Raw genomic sequence first — 20,008 nt, forward strand, 5'->3', positions numbered from 1 at the left:
CACCATGCTTAGTTTTCTTTTTTATCTTATCTTAAGGGCAGAGTCCCACTGTAGCTGCTACTGACCCGGAACTTACTTTGTAGACCCAGGCTAGCCTTGAACTCACAGTGATCACAGAGATCCTCCTATTTTCGCCTCTGAGTGCTTGGATTAAAGAGTGTGCCACCACACCCAGCTCTTTGTTAGTTTCTTGTCAAATGAAGGAAATGAGTCATTCTTATCCCAAGGGATTTCTGTGAGAGGATTTTGTTGAAAAACAGGCACATATATGTTTGAAGATGATTTATATGATCATATATATATATGTGTATATATATATATATATATATATATATATATATATATATATACACACATATATACATATACACACACATACATGCATACACACACAGTTTTCTTAATATATTTTATTTCAAACATTTTATTTTATTTTATTTATTAGAAAGAGAGAAAGAAAGAGGCAGGTAGAGGGGAGGATGGGCATGCCAGGGCCTCTAATCACTGCAAATGAACTCCAGACACATGTCACCTTGTGTATCTGACTTACATAGGCACTGGGCTATCGAAACTGGATCCTTACAGTTCAAAAGCAAGTGCTTTAACCCCTAAGCCATTTCTCTAGGACCTTAATATATATTAGAAAACACATTCTCTGTTATTACACAGAGGAAAAAGGCACATACAAATCTGAGGTAATTACTCAGATGTAAAAAGTTGATAGCAAAGATACATATCAGTTAACTAGCTCTCGCTGTTGTAACCGCCATTGCCAGGCTCACTGGCTTTGGACAAGCCCCATTTGTTTACCTCGTGGTAGCTCATGACTTGGCTTGTTGGGAGCTTCAGTTGGCATTTCTGTTCTTGGGCTCCTTCATGTGTATGTGGGTAGCTGCCAGTCCTCAAGGTAGTTCCTCTGCGGGCTGGCTAGCCTGTGTAGGAGGGGTGTCAGGAATGACTAGCTCGTACGGTCTCGTCACCCAGCAGGCCAGCTCGAGCTCGTTGCGGGCAGCTCAGGAGCAGCAAACGCGTGAGCTCCGGCACGTGTGCTCCTTGTGACCCCGTTTCTTGTGTTTGGGAAGCTCCTGTGAGCTGGTGCTCGCGGTCAGCCAACAGTGACCAGAGGCTGATCAGAAACCCATAGGTGTGTAACTTTCCCTGTACAAGCTTAAGCTTTATTTGGGACATCAAATTTGGGTGCCCAAAGAGTCCTTGAAAATGACCGAGATTAGGCCTCACATGCAGCTGAGTGCCAGGGCACTCAAACCACCTTGCGGTGAGATCCCCTCTCCTTGTGGGTGGCTTTGCTTTTGAGGATCTGCCCCACCTCCAAGAATCCAGGGTCCAGCTGGGGAGAAACTGCCTGTTTGTAGGCTCTAGTTATGGTTTGGGGTTGGGCTGGGGAGGCCCAGAGGGAAGGGCCAGCTGTGCCAACTTGCATGTTGCCCGTGCCCTTGGTTGGCACATATACTCTTGGCCCTTTCCTAATATGCTCATGGGCAGGTCCCTGGGCGGCTCAGACTTTGGGGCTACTCACGTGTGGATATTTTCCTTTCACAAACAAAGGGGACATTAAAAGCACATTCATCACCCCCTTTGCTCCCCACCCTTCAAGGAGCTGAGTTTGCAGACAAAGAAATGCTGGCATTTCATTATTCTCCATGGAATAGAGCCCAAGACCACAGCCTTGGTCTTTCTGTTCTGTTCTTGCAACTGCCTGGCCACCTGAGCTGCCCCACCCAGGCCCCTGGCACATGGCCAGTGGGGGCATATGCTGGGCCCCAAAGCCTTCACTGGGGACCCACTGCTCGAGTTAGAACCTTTACTCTGCCACTGCTAGTTTAGGTAGGTATGGTCCCTTCTCTGTGACAGTGTCCCCTGTGCCTGTGACAGTCACAGCACTGTTCCCCCAGGCTGCGATGTAGCTGAATGAGCTCTTGCACGGCCAGCCCCAAGAACCTGCTCCCTAAATGTGGGCACCATTTATATGATGTCCTCATTGTGAGCTAACGGCCTCCCCTATCACCAGAAATCTGTCCCTAAATGTGGGCACCATTTATATGATATCCCCATTGTGAGCAAACTGCTTCCCCTGGCATCAGAAATCTGTATGCGGCACTACCCTCGAATACCCGCAAGCCATAGCCAAGGCTTCAGTCAGGCCCTTCAGGGCTCTGCCAGGCGCCTGTCGGTCGTGGCGCACGAATCTTGGAGAAGGAGCTCAGTGCAGTGCCCACAGCTTCTCTCTGATCATTCCTGGGGATTCCAGCACTGAGTACTTGGCTCCCTTTTCTGGTCTGGAAAACAGGATGATCTTTAGAAAGTCCCTTGTTCCACAGGCGCCAACCCAGCATTCCCCTGGGGTCCTCGTGGACCTGGCCTGTCCAGTGCTTGGCTTCCTGCCCACAGCAGCCTGTACAACCTCTAAGACCATCTGAACATTAAATGTTCTGCCCTGTGTCTTGAACCCTGGAAGGCTGGGGTCCAAAGAGCAGGCCTGGAGAGCAGGCTGAGGCAAAAGCCAGAGGCTGACCCTTGCTAAGCTCATAGGCCAGGGCCAGAATGACAGCAAGGGTGGCTGAGTTCCCTGGGGTCATGAAGATCAGCTTGTTCCCTCCAAGAGCCTCTCCTTGTCTTGAGCCAGAAACAGTGGAAAAGAAAGAACAGAGGTGAGATTAGTGAGCTGGAAATTGGCCTGGCAGTTTCATGTCATCCCTACAGAGGCTTAACTAGGAGAAATAGGGAGGCACAGTGGGAAACTTTTCCCGCATGCACTTCACTGGCCCTCTCGCCTTCTCTCTGATGAGTTCAGAATCTGACCACTCTCCTGTGCATGTCGCACCTTCATGGGACCCTCATCTTCACTCTCATGGACACAGCACTGGCCTTTTGTCTGTCCTGGCCTTATTCTTGCAGATCTGGGATAACGTTTGAGGCTCAGAGCCCCCTCCTGGTTTTTCCTACATTGTGATCGCCCCCTGCCAGAAAGGAGTGGGCAAGAATGTTTCCACACAGCCAAGTTCCACATGTCTACTTACCTGGCTCTGAGCAGCGAGTCCAGTCTGATTTTGTGTCCCCATGTGCAAATAGAGGGGCCACAGGAGTTGGACTTTGAGGAATGAGTATGAGTTCAGAAGGGCAGAAAATGAGAGAGGGGGGGGGAGGGAGGGAGGGAGGGAGAAGATATTCTAGGCAGAAGGGGCAGCATTTTAAAAGCACTTAAGTGTTTGGGAATAGCAGAGTTGGTTTGGTCCGGACAGTGACAGGTTGTTTACTTGGCGCTTTGTCCCCTAAGGTGAGTCATGAAAGGTACCCGAGAAGGGAGCAATGCTGTTACATCTGAACATTGCTTCAAGAACACATTGGTGGGAAACCAAGGTTGAGATATGCCTTGAGCACAGGGCTGCAGAGGACCCACCTCCAGTGGTTTGGGTTCTCTTTGGAATAAAACTCAAATAATACCCATTGGAAAGAGCCTCCAACCCTGCCCTGCAGCCACCAAGGCCTCCGTTGAGTGAGAGGAAGGTCTGTGTGGGGCACCACTGGCTCCTCATCATTGCTGTGCTATATAGAGAGTGGAGGGCTGGCCCCTGATGGCCCAGCCAATGTTTCTTTTATTTCTGTACATGCACCAGACATGAAGGTCTAAGAGCCCAAAGTAATGACGTATGTGGGGACAGTGCTGTCTCCAGTTTATAGGCTCAGGAGTACCTCAGAAGGGGATGTTCCCCTCTTGGGATGGAGACTGATGGGGCCAGACCGTAGCTCTCATGTGTTTAGCCATCTGATGCCCTGTGGTTGCCACACTGCATCCAAAACACTCGGATGTTCATTGCTCTGTTGAGATGGACCCAACAGGGGTAGTCAAGCTCTTGCTTATGTGCCTAAGTGAGTGATGGGCTCCAGAAGAGCTGGGTAATGATGCTCCAAAAGCAAAAATCCTGGCCCCGGCAGTGGATACTGGGACCCACCACTAGAGAGCCGTTTGTGTGGCACATGGTCACAGTACCAGACGTGTGGCTTTGTGCTTGTGTGCGCCCACATGTGTGTCTGCGTCTCTCTAATCTCTAATTATGTGTGAGATCTTTCCTTGCCCTTGACCATTTCTAGCCCGAGTGCTAAAATACCCTCTCAGCAGAAGCTTCCCAGATTCCCATGAGAAGCAATTAGGGCCCCAAAGACTAACATTTTACACGGCCATTACTGTGTGATGCTCAGTGGCTATGCAGTAGGAGAACAGGACATCTGCCCCCGTAGCCCCATCCCACCAGCTTTGGCCCTCTAATGTCACCTCTGTCCCCAAGTCTGCCACTTTCCCCTTCCCCTAGACCCTGGAGGATGGGTGGAGCCAGGTCTGGCCAAACGCCCTTCAGCATGCTGGAGCCTGGCCTTCCTCCTCTGCTCCTGCAGGAGCCCCCTGGGAGCCTGTCTTGGATCATTAGATTCTATTAGAATCAAAGAAATGAGTCATATTTGCAAACAAGCTGGGCTCAGCTAATCTTCCCCCGTCACCGTCGGAAGGAGGCGGTGGCGGGAAGGGCTGCACAGCCCCATGCTTGAGGCAGTCGGCCCTTTTATAATTGTTGCCTCTGTCAGTCTCCAGGGACAGCCATCGCCAATAAACGGCTGGCCCGCAGTCAAAAGGAAACGATTTGGCCCACTCGGAGGACGTATTTACATCTCCAAGTGCTGACTGGACAGCAGTAAGGCAGCTGGCTGCAAACGCCCAGGCTGGGTCTTTTTTCTTTTTCTTTTTTTTTTTTTTTTTGGTTCCTGCTTCGGCATGACGTGATACTTTTCTTGGAAAAGAATGCAGCTTACCTCTAAGAGAGACCAGAAGCTCTGTGCTGGGTGCCCTGGCCCAGGACACACAGGGTGTCCCCTTGATTTCTGCGTTGTGGGGAGGGGTGTTAGGTGAATTCCTAAATCAGACAGCCTCAATTTGTCCGTCAATTGAATGAGCACAGTTAGCTCATTCACCTAATGTTAGCTGATCACCTGTGTGTACCGGGCGCAGCGATTCAGTGAGCCCCACATCCTTAGCTGACATGCTAGTGGGGCAGGCACATGCTCACCAGTCATACAGTAAGCTCGGACTGTGAACACGGTGAGCTGTAATCGCAGGGCTGGAGCTGGAGAGATGGTTCTGTGGTTAAGGTTCTTGCCTGAAAATTTATTTTCACAGAGCCCTGAGAGTAACAGTTAAATGAACAGTAGAACTGTGTGGCCTAGGGAACAGCTAGCTCAAGGCCCCAGAGCAGGACCCCACAGTCTTGGAAGAGGAAGGGGGAGGTGGGGGAGGTGGGACTGGGCAGCTGACCATCCAGCTTATCCACGTCACTTCCCATCTGCGTGCCCTCCCGGTCTTGTTAGATACTGCCCTCACTCTTGAAAGTACCTAAATCTTAGTGGTATGTGACCTGACATTGCGATATCCTAGAGCCCGGGGCTGGAGAGATGGCTCCGTGACTTGAAGGTGTAGAGTCTCTCTGATGCGAGAGTCCGCGTGTAGTCAGGGAGGATGGCAGGAGGCTGCTGCAAACGGCTCAGAAGCAAGCGACCGTCTCTCTAGCCCATGAAAATGAGTTGAGTGCAGTGGGACCTGGGAAGGGTGGCATAGGGGGTAATGTGGGTGGTTAATTGGCACCAGTGAGTGACATTGTGTGGTTGCACACCCTCAGGCACAGCACACTATAGTTTATTGAGCACTACAGCCGCTGAAGGGGGAAGGCCCGGGGTGACCAAGGAACCTCTGAGAGATAGATGCCGAGGGTGGACTGGTGGTGAATCCTTGCTGGGATTCAGATCCATCCACCCTACAGCTTCCACTGCGGCCTCCTAGTGCTTCAGGAAACGGTCTATGTAGGATGCTCGCACCCTGGGCTTGTTTTAAACTTTGTAGGGAAAATCTGATTGGTTGATATATTCAGTGCATTCCTGGGATGTTTGCATGACTCATGGTGAACCTTATCAAGAATTTTAAATAATAGGGCTGGAGAGATGGCTTAGCCATTAAGGCGCTTGCCTGCAAAGCCAAAGAGCCCAGGTTTGATTCTCCAGGCCCCATATAAGCCAGATGCACATGGTAGTGCATGCATCTGGAGTTGGTTTGCAGTGGCTAGAGGCCCTGGCGTGCCCTTTCTCACTCTCTCTTTGTCTATCTCTCCCTCTTTCTCTGTCTCAAATAACTAAAAATAGAAAATAAATTTTAAAATAAAGAACTTAAAATAATAGCAAGCTGGTCATGTTGGAACACCCATAGTCCCAGTGCTTGGGAGGCAGAGGCAGGAGGATCAGAAGTTTCAGACCAACCTTGTCTCTATCCAGTTGCAGGCCAACTTGGGTGACATGAGAAAAATCTTAGAAAAAGATTTATATCCATAGAGGCAACTCATGCCCACTGCAGTTACTCAAGCAGTAAAGGGACTATGCTCACTGGTAAGTGAGCCCCTGTTCCCCAGGCAGCTATTGCACGCAGCCTGTGGGTCCTGCCAAGTCCCCGTGTATCTGTTCCTCCCCGGCACACAACAGGTGTGCTCCTTGTGCACAGGTCTGAGTTGCTGTGGCGCCTCGTCAGCACGCTGAGATCTTGGCGTTGTTCTGCTGGTTGCAGAGTGCTTCACGCTGCCAGTACCATGGCTTGCTGAGCCCTACGGAGGGGCGCTTGGGTTACTGGCAGGCTCTGGTTTGTGTGGGATGCCTACTGTATCTTTGGTTGGCCATGCAGGTAGAAGTGCAGGGGACGGTCTTGAAAATATAATTGCTGGGTTAATGAAAAATCTGCCTTAACATGTCACTTGGGTGGGACCATGAGATTTTCCCAGCAGGGTGGTGGGAGCAAGCAGAAAGAGGGATTTTTTGAGCTTCTCCGTTGATTGCCCTCAACAATGAAAAGACATGGCAGTCTTAGAGCTGTACATCTCAGCATGAACTGAGCGCCTGCCCTGTGCCTATGGGTGAGACTCAGTCCTCATTCTTGGATTTTGAGAGCCTGGTGGGCAAGGTGTTTTTCTGCAGTCTGAGGAAGAACAGGCAGCAGTGAGGACCAGGGGAAGGATACCGGGAGGGTGGCACATATGAAGGTGTACATGTGGAGCCACGTTCTTCTTTTCCTGGTGTGACCCATTCATGCAGGAACTTGGGCTGCTTCCCTATGAGTTCTGGGCTTCCCCTGATGGTGCCCAAGCTCTGAGTGCTGAATGGGAAAGGATTCTTGTTCTCAAGCTGTGGCTGCTCCTGCCAGGTCCCAGTGCTTGGCAGGGTCCCAGAAGGATGTAGCTGGCCAGTAGCTTGCCTTGTGGAAATATCCCAGGCACTGATGATCCCTCCCTCACCTTTCCTGTTTTTCAAAAATTATTTTAAAACTTTATTTGTGCACATGTGTGTGGGTGCACACACAGAGGTCAGAGGACAACTTTGAATTGTCTGTGCTCCACCTTCTTTGAGACATGGTCTCTTGCTGCTGCAAATAACCTCAAATGAACATCAGACTAGTTGACACCAGATGTGTCTAGAGTTTGTTTGCAGCAGCTTAGAGGCCCTGGTGCACTCATTCTCTCTTCTTTGTATCTCTATCTGCTTGCAAATAAATAAGTAAATTAAAATATATATATATATATATATATATATATATATATATAGCAAGGCACTGTTTTCTGTTAAAATCAGACTGGTATTATGGAGGAGTCTGGCTTTGAAGTTGAGTCTGAGGTTTCAATGAAGGCTCTGCCTGTCACCCGCTGGCTTTGTGACTGTGGGTGAGTGGACCCTCTAAGCCTTGTTTTCTCCATCTGTGAAATGGGGCCAGTGACCTCTACTCCTTAGATTGGATTGAGATTAAAAAAAAAAAGGCTCCACATGGCAGTCAGGCTGTCTCTGGCAGCTTTTGTTTTATTTTATGGACAACATTATAAGGAGCACATGCTGACCCATATGTGGGGGAGCACTGTGACTGTTACCAGCAAGAAAACAGAGGAAAACTATACCTCCTAAAGGCTTGAGAGTACTATGGGAATTTGTTCTCCCAGGAGTCTCATTCATGCAGTGCACAGCACAGCCTACTGAAGAAGAGTGAGGATCAGCATTTCATTTGGGTCTTGGGTTCCAAGGACCCAGGCTGTGTGTGTGTCCCTGGGTGGGTTTGGTGGTTTCTGCAGGTAATTATCCTTAAAGCCATCTACCTGCCTCCTCCTTAGACCTTTAAAACCCTGGTAGGGGAGGGGCAAGGAAAGCAGCATCACTTAGATGCCAGGTATGTGGTGGGAGCATCTGTGGGCAACCACACCTGGGAGAGGTGTACAGGGTGCACCTGGCTGCCTCCAGGCCTATGTGTAGAAATTTGTGTGGATTTTTCTTCAGAAATCACTGTAGAGAGAGGTTGCTTCATGCCCATGGGCAGGACCACCCTGCCACCTTTTGGAGGAGTACCTCTTAGAAAAAATCTGGATAACATGCAGAATGCTTAAAAAAAAAAAAAAAAAAAAAGACTAGCTGGGTGTGGCGCACGCCTTTAATCCCAGCACTCGGGAGCAGAGGATTGCTGTGATTTCAAGGCCACCCTGAGAATGCATAGTGAATTCCAGGTCAGCCTTGGCTAGAGCGAGACCCTACCTCGAAAAAACAAAACAAAACCAAAAAATGACTTATTTGCACATGTGTGGGTGTGGCGGTCTCTTCCTGTTGCAAATGAATGCCTTTCTAGCTTTATGTGGGTCACTGGAGAATTGAACCTGGGCCATCAGGCTTTGCAAGCAAGTGTCTTTAACCACTGAGACATCTCTCCAATGCCCCAGAGTGGTTTTTTGTTGGTTTAAATTTTGCTTGAAATTAAAAAATATATATATTTATTTGCAAGCAGAGGATGGGAGAGGGAGGTGGATACAGGCACATCAGGGCCTCTGGCCGCTGCAAATGAACTCCAGATGCATGTGTTACTTTGTGTATCTGACTTTACATGGGTACTGGGGAACTGAACCTAAATCAGCAGGGTTTGCAGGCAAACACCTTTAACCTCTGAGCCATCTTCCCAGCCCTGGTTTGAATTTGCCAACCCCCTTCCCCCATGGAAGGATCTTGCTATGTAATCCAGGCTGCTCTTGAACTCATGGCAATCTTCCTGCCTTAGCCTCTTGGGTCTGGAATTACGGGTTTGCGTCACCATGCCTGGCATGCCACCACACGGCTGTGCTCTGTAGCCCTGATGATCTTCCTGCTTTAGCCTGGGATTTGCTATTGTGCACCACCACTCCCAGCTAAGTCTGTTGGATAAAAGTGGGATAAGAGGGCATTGGGGAAGGACAGCTACCCCGTGTTGCAGGTATGAACACTGAGGCCTCAGATGGCTGGGTAACTTGCCCAAAGTCGGCAGTTGGACAGGGAGGCTGAGATCTGAACCCAGCGTCTCTCATACATAGTTGTCATTGGAAGTTGTCCCGGACTCCATGAGGAGACTGAGCCCTGGGGGTTTCGTGACTTGCCCAAGGCCAGGTTGGATTGAACCTGAATTCACCTGATTTAGGAATTGTCAGTTCCTTGCCTCCTTTGTCTTATTTGTTTATTTATTTGGTGCTGGGGTGGAACCCAGGGCTTGGCATGTGCTAGGCAGGCCCTCTGCCACTCAGTTACACCCAGCTCCCTGACATCTCTCTGTATGTTCTCCCAAAGGCGCAATGTGCTCAGCTTGTCCCCTGGAATCGACCACCCGGGCTCTCTGAAATGGGACCTCGCCCTCTGCCTTCTTTTTGTCTGGCTTGTCTGTTTCTTCTGCATCTGGAAGGGCGTCAGATCCACTGGGAAGGTAAGTTGAACTCTTGTTTCCTGCCCTAGGGACAGCCATCCCGAGGCTGGCATCTGCTGATAGCATCTCTGGTCCCACTGGGCCTTACTGCCTACCCATGGTGAGTCCTGATCTAGGAGGAGGATTGTATGGTGATGAAGTAGTGCTGTGACAAGATGCTTGCATAATACCTCATGTCTCTCACCAGGCATGAACCCTGTAGCCGGTGCCTTACCCGTTCCTCAGGAAACCGTTAGCTGATAGGATAGGTCAGCCACTTGTTCACAGCCAAAATGTTTACCAAAGTGCTGGGTCATTTGCAGCTGCTGCATGGTGTGTGCCGTAAGAACTGGGATGGGGGCCATGAATCAGTGTGGCAGCTGACAATTAAAACATCCCCTCGTGAGGACAGGTTAGATGTGTGCGTAGCTGGTGTGTTGGCAGTAATAAGATTGTCACCCATTACCAGCTAGAGTCAAACACATACTACAGCATTAGCTCACATCACAACTGTTCTGATGTCAAGTGTTATAAAGAGAGGTGTTGACTTCAGACAGGAGCCTGACCCTAACCCTTAACCATCCTCAATCAAGAGACTGGTTGATGGGCTTTAGTCATTGGCCCAGTTGGCCTCCTCTGTCTTTCACATCCTTTCCTTTCCTCTCCTCTCCTCTCCTCTCCTCTCCTCTCCTCTCCTCTCCTCTCCTCTCCTCTCCTCTCCTCTCCTCTCCTCTCCCCTCCCCTCCTCTCCTCTCCTCTCCTCTCCCCTCCCCTCCCCTCCCCTCCCCTCCCCTCCCCTCCCCTCCCCTCCCCTCCCCTCCCCTCCCCTCCCCTCCCCTCCCCTCCCCTCCCCTCCCCTCTCCTCTCCTCTCCTCTCCTCTTCCTCTCTTTTTCTCTTTTCTCTTTTCTTTCAGATTTTTGAGACAGGATCTTAGTAGCCCAGGCTGATCACAGGCATGCACCACCACATCCACCATATTTGGCTGTCATTCACATCTTGATGGGGTGTCCCTTTTAAAGAAATAAATTCCTGAGAGTCTCTTCAGGTCACGGGAGGGGCATCAGTATGCCGGGGACGGCTCTGTCAGTAGAGGGGCTCTTGGCTACCCTAGCCACATACTTGAATTTGGAACACAGGGTGTGTCCTGTTTGAAGCCCCTTAATAGGCTAAATTGTGGATCTGCAAAGATCCCAGAAGTTACTCTGGTCACCTGCTGGATGAGACCTGGGGGCCCAGGGCCTCAGAGGCTTCCAAACAACTCCCCTTCCCCCCTGGGGCTTTCCTGTGTGCTTGTGTTAGCCGTTTCGTCACTGCGATGACTGTTGAGGAGAACCAACATAGGAAGAAGAGGTTCAGTTTACCACAGCTCTAGGCTACAGTCCACTTGGCGTTCCTGCTTTTGGTTCTTGTTTAGATGGTGTAGTGCATCGTGCTGGCACTCTGGGTTGAGGAGGCCTGCTCATTTTGTGATGAGAAGCAGGGTGGGAGGGATACAGAGAGAGAGGGTGGCAGACAGGCCCATGGCACTGCTGCCTGTCAAGGACAACCCCCCTCGTAGCCTCACTTCCTCCCAGCAGACCCTGCCTCTTAAAGGGTCTACCAGTTCCCACAGCACTTTGTGGAACACTTACCCAAACAGTAGTGCCCCTGTGCCCTCTGTCTGTTCTCTGGCAGAGCCCCGCTGCCATCCTGAACCCCAATCTGGAAAGAAAGCCAGCCAGGTCTGGATCACACAGGATTTCTGATCTCCTCAGGAAGCCCTGTCCCTTATCTGAGCTCCCTACTTGTGGTCCTGTGACCACACCATTGTGTGCAGAAGGTCAAGTGACTTGTCTAAGGCCAGCCCTCCATCTGGGCCTCCTCATCCAGCTAACGGTGAGTGTGAGGGTTAGGATGACGGCGTTAAACACCCAGCACGTTGTCTAGCCCAGACTGTTAAGTAAACTGTAATTGCCTCCTACACTCCGCCTGAGTCTGTCAAGAGTCTCTAGGGATGCTGGTCCAAAGCACGTTGGGGAGGATTTATCATTTCCACCCATGCACTGATGTCCTTTGAGCCTCTGGTGTGTGCAGGTGCTGTGGGGACATTGTAGGGATGGGGCCCACAGTGTCCAATGCTGTTGGGCAGGTGGAAAGAGCTGGGTTGCAAAGTGAGAACGGAAAATAGGCAGGAGTCATGTGGTGATAAGAGCTATAGGAGGGCTGGGCCTGGTGCCACACTCCTTTAATTTCAGCACTCCGGAGGTAGGAGGATGGCTGTGAGTTCGAGGCTACCCTGAGACTACATAGTGAATTTCCAGGTCAGCCTGAGCTAGAGTGAGATCCTACCTTGAAAAACCAAAGCCAAAACAAAGAAACAAAAACCAGAGGAGCTATAGGAAGGAAAGGTGAGTGGTAAGTTGGGGGTGGGGGGAAGTTCTGTTTTAAATACGGTGGCCAGGCATGGGTCACTGGGAAGGTAACTGGACAAAGATGATAAAGAGGTGAGGTGAAGGGTTGAATACCCGGAGGAGAACATTGCAAGTAGAGACAACAGCCAGCTAAAGCCCCTGCAGTATGTTTGGCCAGGATATAGAGTGCTCCTAGGCTGAGGGAGAAGACCAGTGTCTGCCAGGCGTAACCAACAACATTAACCAACAACATCTGAGACACAACCTGGTACACAGGGCAAAGAACCAAGACTAAAAGAGAGGGTGCCAGGCTGTAGTTGTGGCACTGGCCAGAGGTACCCCACCACCCCACTCTGAACAACACCCTTCTCCATGGGGCAGGTATGATTTCCAGAACAATAGCAAGGCTGAGTGGGCCAGAAAAGCCCATTCCTGAGCTTAGCACTGAGAGGTCCTCAGAGGCTGCTGGTGTGCCCACCTGCTGACCAGTCTCGACATCTAGCCTTGAGTACAGACCAGGTTCCCAGCCATGAGGGCTGAGTCCAGGCTGCAGATGGACCTCATCCTGACCAGTGCTTCAATTGCTGACAAGGCCCGGTTGGGGGGGAGGGAGGTGAAGATGGGGGCCTGTGGCTACCAGGCTCAGAACCCAAGTTCAAGTTTCTTTGCCTCCTTAAGCTGTAGTTTCCTGTCCTGTTGTTTCCAATTCTCTGAAGGTCTGAAATGTGTTCCAGAATAGGCTGTGGCTTACATTTTTATTAGAGAGAGAGAATAGGTGCATCAGGGCCTCTATCCACTGCAAACGAACTCCAAACACATGTGCTACCTTGTGCATCTGGCTTACGTAGGTTCTGGGAAGTTGAACCCGGGTCCTTAGGCTTTACAAGTTCTTAACTAGTAAGCCATCTTTCCAGCTCAAAAGCTCCTATTCTTTCTTATTTTATTTATTTATTTTTATTAACAACTTCTGTGATTATAAACTATCCTGTGGTAATGCCCTCCTTTCCCCCCACTTGCCCCTTTGAAACTCCATTCTCCATCATATCCCCTCCTCTCAATCAGTCTCTCTTTTATTTTCATGTCATGATTTTTTCCTCCTATTACGATGGTCTTGCATAGGTAATGTCAGGCACTGTGAGGTCATGGATATCCAGGCCATTTTGTGTCTGGAGGAGCATGTTGTAAGGAGTCCTACCCTTCCTTTGGCTCTTACATTCTTTCCGCCACCTCTTCCGCAATGGACCCTGAGCCATGGAAGGTGTGATAGAGATACTGCAGTGCCGAGAACTCCTCTGTCACTTCTTCTCAGCACCATGGTGCCTTCTGAGTCATCCCGAGGTCACTGTCGTCTGAAAAGAGAAGGTTCACTTCCAAAAGTGAGAGTAGCATTAATATATAGGTATGAACATTAAGAGAAGTGAAAAGCTACTTTTCTTAAAAAAAAATGAGTAGTGATGCTGGTGATGAGTGGTGGTTAGTTCAGGCTCCTCAGTGTTGTTTGGTGGGCTCACTTAGTCCTCCTGAGCTCAGTGGTGTGTGCACTTAGTATTATTGTGCTGATGGAAAAGCAGAGGTTCAGGGAAGCTATTAACTCTCTCAGTGCTGTGCAGCTTGTTGTGGCCAAACTGGGATTTTCTTTTTTAAAAAGTTTTTTATTTAATTTATTTGAGAGAGGGAGAGAGAGAGAGAGAGAGAGAAAGAGAGAGAGAGAGAGAGAGAGAGAGAGAGAAAGGGGGGGCCTCTTAGCTATTGCAAAAGAACTCTAGGCACATGCACCGCCTCGCACTTCTGGCTTTATGTGGGTGCTGGTGAAGCGAACCTGGGTCCTTTGCCTTTGCTGGCAAGCGCCTTAACTACTGAGAAATCTCTCCAGCCCCGATCTGGGATTTGCACTCAGGCAACTCCCTTTTCCCACCTGCGATAACATTAGTGCACAGCAAGTATAACAGCAGTCAGGCACGTTCCTGTTCTCGGAGGAAGGCGACAGGCCCTCGTCGCTTTCACAGGAAGGACAGACCTGCCCCCTGTGTGCTGAGGCCGGGCCTGTTGTCAGCCTCCAGAGTGGCTCATTTTGCCCAGTGCTCAGAAGCAACTTGGGGTGGGGTGGGCAGAATCAGAACTGATTTGGGGCTCGGCTCTGCCCCGACAAAGTGCACGACTTCCCAAGTACTTGTCACTGGCTCTGGTTAGGATTCCACTTGTGTAAAGTGAGTGATTCCCCTGCCTGGGTGGTTCTAGGATTGACCTCTGCTGCTGAGGAAGCCGGAGCAGGAGTCGGCATACAGCCAGCTCCCCCCCTCTTGTTTGCCAGCATCCCCGGAACAGGGGAAGAGTTTTTTTTTCTGCTAGTTTACAGAGCAGTTGGGCTGCAGGGCTCAGAGAAGCCGTGGAGGATAGCTGGCAAGAGCGGAAAAATACCGTGTCCCACGGCAAGGCCTGCTGGGCCACCGCCAGGGGCCCACTGGTGGCTCCTGGCGGCTTCTGGCACGAGCGTCTCCCTTGAGAATCCCAGGAGACAGTCACGGAAAAGTTGAGAGAGGGACTCTCGGGTCTGTCTTTGGAGCTCCAGAAGCTGTACGGACAGGAATTGCTTTTCAGTGAGGTGACAGAAGTGTGGTGTGAGGAGGGCCCAGGGCTCTGGGTTTGGGGTACCAAGCAATGTCCCCTAAAGAAGTGATCGTACCGTAATGGCATGCTGGGGGCCCAGGAAAGTCCTTGAACTCCAAACCCTACGTTTGTTTATAATTTTAAAAAGTTTATTTACTAATTTATTTGACAGAAAGAGGCAGAGAGAGGATGGGCACACCAGGGCCTCCAGCCGCTGCAAATAAACTCCGACACATGCACCACCTTGTGTGTTTGGTTTACTTGGGTCCCAGGAAATTGAACCTGGGTCCTTTGGCTTTGCAGACAAGTGCATTAAACACTAAGCCATCCCTCCAGCCCTTGTTTCTAATTTTAATCAAAAAATTGAATAAAAAAGATTGAGAAGGATGATTATTAAATTGTTATATTTATCGAGCGAAGTACAGAGCCAAGGAAAGACACCCACATGGCTAGAGATCCCATATGGAAGGTCTGGGAAACACAGTGCATAAAGAAAAGAGCAAAGAAAGTTCAAGGAGTTCCTGCCACATAGGGAGCTGGAGGGCATAAAGGAGCCCATTTGGAGAGTTCCGATGAGGGGCCCACAGGGCCAGCCGAGGGAAAAACTCACCCACAGCTGGAAGTTCCCAAGTGGTCAGGCAGCTCAGAGTGCCTGCCTTCCCCTTGCAAAGGTATTTATAACCTGATGGTGGTGGGCCTTGTCTTCTGGCTCAGGTGAACCAAAGGGACAGCGAGCTGGTTAGGACTAGGGGCTGTCTCAGGAAGAGACTAACCCTGACACCAAGCTCTGGGGGCTGAATTTGATTAACCACAATGTTTAAATCCTATGAAAGACTTCCTTCCCAGGAGGATCCAGGTTTGTTTGTGGAAAAACAGATCTAGGGAACTAGGCAAGAGATATGAAGTCAATCATCTTTGATTTAAAACAGGTGCAAACGTCCCTGCCTCTTTTTTTTTTTTTTACCTTCAGGGGTCCAGTCACCCAAAATGTACCCCCTTCTCAATCCCAGTAGCAGTTGGCTCAGATCAAATGCTACCTAAGACACTTAACTAACTCAGGATCCCAGGCAGGTGATCACATTGGAGTCTCACTTATTTCATGTGAGAGAGGCGGTTGTTCCTGGACTGAGGATGAAGTGGGTTCTGTGCACCGGGCTCTTAGCATGGTGCCATCACACTACACGCACTGCATGAGTGCTGGTTAAAGAAATACACGGAAAGCCGGGCGTGGTGGCGCACGCCTTTAATCCCAGCACTTGGGAGGCAGAGGTTGGAGGATTGCCATGAGTTCAAAGCCACCCTGAGACTACATAGTGACTTCCAGGTCAGTCTGGACTAGAGAAAGGCCCTACCTTGAGAAACAAAATAAAGAAGGAAAAGAGAAAGAAAGAAAGAAATGTAAAGGACTTGGGAGATAGGTACGTCTGTAAAACGTTCGTCTCGAAGTATGAGGACCTAAGAAGTTCAGTTATCCAATACCCACTCAGAATGCCAGGTGTAGTGGCACGTGCCTGCAACCCCGGGGCTGGGGAGACAGCAACAGGAGGAACCCTGGGACTCACTGGCCGGCCAGTCTAGCCTAATTAATGAGCTCCAGGCCAGTGAGAGACTGTCTCAACAAAAGTGGATGGTGTTCCTGAGGAACAGGGCCCAAAGTTATCTGCTGGCCTGTACTGCATGTGCACACGGGTACCTCCCAACGTGCATGCACATAAAAAAGTAAAAACAATAAAGAAACAAAATGCGCACATGCAAGGGAAGCCATTCCCCACCCCATGTGGCACTGGCTGGGTCTGCTTGCTTTGAAGCTTGGGCCTCTGGGGATCCCCTCCTCTGTGGCTATTGTTCATCAGTCTGGGTGTGGCCTTGCAGGGCCTCTAGAGGATGCATGGCCTGGGATGCTGTCCACAGGAAGGGTGAGTTTTCTTTCTTGTACCCTTTCTGTGGTTTCCTGACAAGCCCTCACCCTGCGTGTCTGCCTGCCTGTAATGGGAAACTGTTGGTTTTCAGGTTCAAGGAATAACACCAGGATGGCTGGGAAAACAGGCCCAGAGGAAGAAAGAGTGTCTGGGAGGGGATAGCAGAGACACAAGGGCCACTTTTCAGCCTTGGGGGTTGTGGCTGTAGTCTTGATTTCAAAGGTTCCTGAATGCTTATCTTTGACCTTGATGGAGGGTGAGGTCAAAATGTCCCTCCAATCTGTGGCCACCATCACCCACTTGGTGGGAGATGGCAGAGTGTGGAGATAAACCATAGCAGGACCTCTGGGCTGTCTACCATCTCTTGCTAATCGCCACTTTTCTTTAATCAATTAATTAATTAATTAATTAGAGAGAGAGAGACAGAGAATGGGCTCACCAAGGCCTTTAGTCACTGCAGACTAACTCCAAAAGCATGCACCCCCTTGTGCATCTGGCTTATGTGGGTTCTTGGGAATTGAACCAGGGTCCTTAGGCTTCGCAGGCAAGTGCCTTAACCACTAAGCAATCTCTCTAGCCCCTCTTTTCTTTCCTTTTCTTTCTTTCTTTCTTTTTTTTTTTTTTTTTGAGGTAGGGTCTCACTCTAGCCCAGGCTGACCTGGAACTCACCCTGTAGTCCCAAGCTGGTCTCAAAACTCACAGCAATCCTCCTACCGCCATGCCCATCCAAGTCTCTGTTTTCATTGACCTTGGCCTGTTAAAACACATGGTGTGATTCAGGGAACACTGTAGTAGGTCTCTTCCAGGCCAGAGACGTGCTGGGCCTCCTCCATTTTGGCCAAGGTCCTAAAGGTTCATTTCAAGTGAGTGTCTGTCAGGCCCTGTTTCTGACAGCCAGGCCCTGACTAATAGCATTAAGTCGTTGCTTACCCCTTGACCCCTGTGCCAACCCACAGGGATGTTGTGATTCTTACCTGCGTTTCCCATGTGAGGAAGAAACTGAGGTCCAGCGAGGGGAAGCGGCATGTCCACTGTTTTGACAGCAGGTGAAGGCAGAGCTCGAGCTGAACTACATTTTCCCCACTTTCGAGGCAAGAGCTTATTATGTGGTCTTCTAGGCTGGCCTCAAACTCAAAATCCTCCAATGTCAGTCTCCTGAATGCTGTGATCACAGGTGTAAGCCACCACACCCTACTGTTTGATCCCAAACCATGATGTTGTACTGGCAGTTACAATGTCAGCCGAGTGCCGTGTGCGGCAGCCACTGGGCTCAGCCTTTTCCACGCATACCTGAGAACCTAGTCTCAAGTTTGTACATTCTTATATTTTCTACTAGAGCATCAGTTCTCAAAAGCAAGGATTTGTTTTCTCTGTTTCCTACTATTATACACCAGCCTTAAGAAATACAAATATTGGGCTGGAGAGATGGCTTAGCAGTTAAGGCGTTTGCCTGCGAACATTGGTTCAATTCCCCAGGACCCACGGTAAGCCAGATGCACTAGGGGACGCACGCATCTGGAGTTCATTTGCAGTGGCTGGAGGTCCTGGCACACCCATTCTCTTGCGCGTGCTCTCTCTCTCTCTAATAAATAAATAATAACATTTTAAAAAAATACAAATATTCATCAGATTTTTTTATTGTTGACTTTTTTGTTTTCCTAGCCCAGGCTGACTTGGAACTAACTCACTCTAGTCCAAGGCTGGCCTCAAGCTCATAGCAATCCTCCTACCTCTTCCTCCCCAGTGCTGAGACTAAAGGCATGTGATACCACGCCTGGAGGATTTTTTTTTTTTCATTTAATCGCAGTGAATCTATCTTGGGTGAGGTAACAAAGGCTCAGAGAGATGACATAGCATGCTGACGGTTACAGAGCAGGTGAGGCTGCAAGCTTGGCTGCAGAGCTCCTGTTGTCACGAGTGTGCCCTGTCTCACCAGAGGGGAGAATGCCTGGCCCAGCAGCAGGCCCACCCGGCTCCCTCTTCCTCCCCACAGGTTGTCTACTTCACAGCCACTTTCCCCTTTGCCATGCTTCTGGTGCTGCTGGTCCGTGGGCTGACACTGCCTGGTGCTGGTGCAGGCATCAAATTCTACCTGTACCCCAACATTACCCGCCTGGAGGATCCACAGGTATGTATGATGGCCTCCCCTGGGGCCAGGCCTGCCTGGGCAGGTGGGGTATAGAGTGCAGGTAGGGACACATTTCCTGTGGTCCCTTGACACTTGCATCTTGCCGGCCATCACCCCCTGATGACTTTCCACTGCTCTATGGTGGGTGCAGGTGTCCTTGTGCTTGAGGCCTTTTCAAGCCGTGAGGGACTGCTGAGGTCACAGTTACTGAGTCCGCCTCAGGCATGGCTCCGGGTAGGATGGGGCCTTCAAGAGCCAATCTTCCCTCACACAGTCTCTTGCCTCTGCCATACTGGGACCAGAGACTCGGTACAAGGCTAGCTGCCACTACCTCAGCTCGGGGTGGAATTTGGAGTTGATGACTTCCTGGAAGGCCCCCTCGTGGAGCCTGGTCATCTTTATGGGCCCTTTGAGACTCTTATCCTAGGATTCGCAGTGAGCCTCCTTCCTCTGGCAGGGTGGGGTCAGCGCTTGCCAGGGGGTAGACTTCTACAATCAGGAGCTACTGGAGGAATGTTCTGGACAACTGCTTTCTTTACAGGTTCAGTGGGGAATTCTGCCCATTCTAACTTGTGTCCCCACATGTGGTGATTGCAGTCACCAGAGCAGCCTTGACTCAAGGCTTTACCGGGAGCAGTCTGTGCCTCCATTGGGGAAAGCGAGCTCATTCTACAGATGTGGAACTCAGAGCTCTGAGGGTGATATTTGTCATTCCTGAGTCGGATTCCAGATCCATCTGGAGCCACACGGAAGCCTGGCATAGGCACCAGCTCTGCCTTCTGGGATTCTTTACAGCATACTATTGCCTTGAAGGGCCACAGGGCTCCCAGCATAGACACCCCCATGGCCCGTTGAGACCCATTGCAAAGCCCCCTTCTCACCTAGTAGCCCAGAACCCTCGTGGCCTCTTCCAGGAAGTTACCCTAAAGTGCCTCCTACTTGCAACCTCCCCGTTTCTCACAGGTGTGGATTGACGCGGGAACCCAGATATTCTTCTCCTATGCCATCTGCCTGGGGGCCATGACTTCACTGGGGAGTTACAACAAGTACAAGTACAACTCGTACAGGCAAGTGCTGCTCCGGCGGGTCCAGTGGACAGTAGAAATGATAATGTTTATAAAGAAAAAGAGAGAGCTAGGGAGCGTGGCTTCCTTGTGTTGTGAATTAACTTGCTCCCTGACATATGTG

At 50.2% G+C, this 20,008-nt stretch overlaps 1 protein-coding gene across 2 annotated transcripts in view; it reads left to right on the forward strand.

Annotated features, from left to right (window-relative positions):
* Slc6a6 (solute carrier family 6 member 6) overlaps nt 1-20,008 on the forward strand; it is an 88,893-nt gene that overhangs the window by 49,485 nt on the left and 19,400 nt on the right. For both annotated transcript variants that reach the window (XM_045151566.1, XM_045151567.1), the window contains exons 6-8: nt 9,664-9,796; nt 18,686-18,820; nt 19,784-19,887. In XM_045151566.1, coding sequence (XP_045007501.1) covers nt 9,664-9,796; nt 18,686-18,820; nt 19,784-19,887 — 372 coding nt within the window. The remainder of the gene's footprint in view (nt 1-9,663; nt 9,797-18,685; nt 18,821-19,783; nt 19,888-20,008) is intronic.

The sequence above is a fragment of the Jaculus jaculus genome, chromosome 6, assembly GCF_020740685.1.
Source record: "Jaculus jaculus isolate mJacJac1 chromosome 6, mJacJac1.mat.Y.cur, whole genome shotgun sequence".
NCBI classification, from domain to species: domain Eukaryota; kingdom Metazoa; phylum Chordata; class Mammalia; order Rodentia; family Dipodidae; genus Jaculus; species Jaculus jaculus.